This window comes from Podarcis raffonei, chromosome 4 (assembly GCF_027172205.1).
Source record: "Podarcis raffonei isolate rPodRaf1 chromosome 4, rPodRaf1.pri, whole genome shotgun sequence".
Taxonomy (NCBI): Eukaryota; Metazoa; Chordata; class Lepidosauria; order Squamata; family Lacertidae; genus Podarcis; species Podarcis raffonei.
The window spans coordinates 100,881,638-100,884,997 of record NC_070605.1 but is presented as its reverse complement, the minus strand read 5'-3'; the positions used below and the strand labels follow the sequence as shown (position 1 = coordinate 100,884,997).

The 3,360-nt window shown below is 39.7% G+C and overlaps 1 protein-coding gene across 1 annotated transcript; it reads left to right on the top strand.

The window, feature by feature from the left end:
• Positions 1 to 336: 336 nt before the first annotated feature.
• LOC128411991 (coiled-coil domain-containing protein 70-like) lies at positions 337 to 2,029 on the top strand. The gene is made up of 2 exons (XM_053384693.1): positions 337 to 428; positions 1,110 to 2,029. The coding sequence occupies exon 2, from the start codon at positions 1,166 to 1,168 to the stop codon at positions 1,862 to 1,864; it is 699 nt and encodes a 232-aa protein (XP_053240668.1). The 5' UTR covers positions 337 to 428; positions 1,110 to 1,165; the 3' UTR covers positions 1,865 to 2,029.
• Positions 2,030 to 3,360: the final 1,331 nt, after the last annotated feature.

Sequence of the window (3,360 nt, the reverse complement as noted above, 5' to 3'; positions counted from 1 at the left end):
TTGTGCAAACCAATGGGGGATGGCTGCTCAATAAACAGGTCATCTGGAGGCGACCTTGCTTCATGTGATTAGCATTTCAAACTAAATGGGTGAACTGGTGCCATGGAGAAATGGTACATTTGAAGTGAGATGAGGGGACACCACATCTGTGGTAGTTGATCTGCAGTCGTTCTGTCAGCCCATCAAGACATCAACTGGCTGGTGAACATGTCTCTTAAACTGCCAAAGGATAGACGTGCTTTAAGCTCATATGCAAATTTGTCTCCACTGAAAAATTCCCCTTGGATACCATTATGAAGACCCCTAATTATTGCCTCATGGAGGTTGCCAGTGTGTAATGACATCACTTTGGGCCACTCAACATCACATTTTCAGCTCCAGTCACCAAAGGTTATTAGGCAACAAATTGACTTGAGACTGGTATATAGGTAAGTGCTATCTGATCATGAAAATATACATTTTGGGGCATGGAATCTGATAAAGTGGAAAAGCCCCAAAGGATTCCCAACAGATTATATTACCCATTCTCCATTTTAAAGCTGTTTAGGGCTGTGACTGATGAAATAGCAAGTTCCACGAGACGCTGAACATATGAGGCTCCTTTATAGTTAATTAGGCTGTGTTAATCTTGTAGTAACACTTCTAGAAACAGAAGAAGGTGTTCACACAATTTTAATGGATAACGTTTCACAAATTGGGAGTCCTGGAGTCTGGATACCCACAGAGGTTTTAACTGTCAGACATTTGGTCTAGTCAAGTATTATCTCTTCTGACTTGAGACAGCTCTCCCAGGTTTCAAGCAAAAGTCTTCCCCAGTCCCACTACTTGAGAGTCTTTTAACAGAGATTGAACCTGAGGACATTGTATGAGCAAACCACGGGCTCTGCTCCCTATATATGGGCCCTGGCATGGGCTTCCAAGAAAACATTTTATGTTCAGCCTGTTAGTTTCAGTGAAATCAATAGACTTGTGGAAAGAGCAAGTGTGATTGTGAATTAGGTTTGTTTCTGTTTTGTATAAAGTTTCCAAAATGAATGTAATTTGCCTAATTTTGGATTACTTGCCTTCTTCCTGTAATTGTTTTCATTGACACTTCACATTACTTTCAGTCTGATGAACTAGTGGATTCAGCAGACTGAATGAAGCCCCTGCCCTGGGGGATGAAATGCTAGAATCCAAGGATGGAAAATATTTAAGCAAGAGTAGCTCTCATCCTTTGACATGCTCCTCTACCTACCTGTCCTACCAGAGACAGCTAAACCAATCACTCCGGGGTGAGAACCAAATCCTTTGGGAAAAGAACAGGACTATTCGCGAAGGCAACAAGACTTTCCGTATGGAAAACAAGGCTATTCGTGAACAGAATCGTACTCTCCGAGACGCAAACAATATTGACTGGGAGGAGGGCAGTGTCCTCAAGGAGAACAAACTGGACGCTTTGGATGAGGGAAAATCACTTGAGGAGCAGGAAAAGGCTCTCCGAAAGCAGAATAAGGCTCTACGAGAAGAGATCAAATCCCTCCAGGAGCAGGATGTGGCCTTCAAAATGGAAGAGAAGGCTCTTCAAGAGGAGCTCACTGCTTTGTGGGCGGAGAACAAGGCCTTCCAAGAACAGATCAAGGCTCTCAGGGAGAATAGTGCTGCTCTCCTAGAAGAGGAAAAATGTCTCCATCAAGAGAGGCGAGCCCTCCAAGAAGAAGAAGCTGCCCTCCAGGAAGAGAACAAAGCTCTTAGAGAAGAAAGGAAAGCTCTTGAAGAGGAGGATAAAGCCCTGAAGGAAGAGAATGAAGTTCTGCAGCAGTGGAAGACTCTCCTCCAAGGAAGCCTCAGTGTGCAGATAGAAGGGCAGGGAGCCCTAATCTGAATATTCAGCCAAGAAAAATGTGGTTCTTCTGGCATACTGGTTAAAAGGGAGAGAGCGACCCCAACAAGCTAAAATCATTGTGCTACAGGTATTTACCAATAATTAATATGCACTAAAACAACTTGATGTCTGCAGCCTTAATTCCAAAGGGTGTTAATAAATGTCATGGAGATCATTTATTTGTAAAATTTCTTTTCTAATTGTGCTTCATTTGATTTCAAGACCAGTAAAAATCCTCCCCGATTGCCACATTCCCACCCTCCATCATGTAATTGCCCCTTGCTAGCATCCATGTGTTTATTTCCTTTCCTTTTCTACTTTTTCACTCTTCAGCAAAACACCATCCCTTAAGTGAATGCTCCAACATATTTCTTAGGCATGGCTTGGTTTATAGAAATGATATATTCATTTGAATGTTTTTTTTCCCCAGTCCCATCCCAAAGAATACGGGCAGCTGGGTTGCAACATCCATGTAAATAAACTCACCGAAGTTCTTGATCTGGTCTTAGTCCTCCTCTTCCAACCTGTTGCCCTTCTGATACAATAGTTGATTCCAACATAATTTAAAAGACCGGTCAAGCCCTAATGTTACTTACCTCAAAGTAATTTCAATGGTGCCCATTGAGGCATAATCCTAAATAGATGTGTACTGGATTTCAGGAAAAAATATGGAACTCTAAAACAATAATATACGAAATGATCACTTTCCAATGCTCCAAAAACCTGCCTAAGATAGCACTCCATTTGGGGATGTTATGAAGAAGTTATGAAGATGTGACATTAAACCTCAGTGTGCATTACAAGTGGCCTTATGAATTATGTCAGAAATAAGCATTGCGGAGTTCAGTGCAGCTTAACCCTTGAAAAATACATATAAGATTGTTGTGAAGCTGATATTAATAACCTGGCCATTATAATTTTGTTGCCTTCATATTCTGCTTCTAAGCTTCTCAGAGGGACCTTCAGAAATGAAATGCTGGAATATCTGGACCTGTTGTGTGATCTAAAAAAGGCAGTTTCTACAGCACTATTTAGACTTCTATAAAATTTGATTCTATAGAAAATATTTTCCAACTACCAAGCTTTTAAATAATGAACAAGCACTGTATTCTAATTAGACTTCATGAATTAATATGATGAAATTTACTTTCACATAGGGAAATTAATTACTTTCCATAAATGCATTAGTAAATTATCATGCATTATTGGGAAATTTAAATGTGATTAACGGCACTTAAAAATGATCTGCTTATTTCCTGTGAATAATTAAGCTAAAACTTTGTTCTCAATATATTTACAGTGACAATATACACAAGTGTATTCATTTAGCAGTTTGATAAACAATCTCAAACTTTTAGAAATATGCAAAGATGTTATCCATAATTGGGCAAATGTTTTTGGAAACATAAAGAAAGCACAGATTTTAGCTGCCCATATTGCTCATTTGAGCACACCTTCTAAAACATTGTTGTGAGTTCCATTGCCATCATAGACAT

Excerpts from the sequence above, each read along its gene's own strand:
- LOC128411991 (XM_053384693.1), top strand. The coding sequence starts at position 1,166 with ATGCTAGAATCCAAGGATGGAAAATATTTAAGCAAGAGTAGCTCTCAT.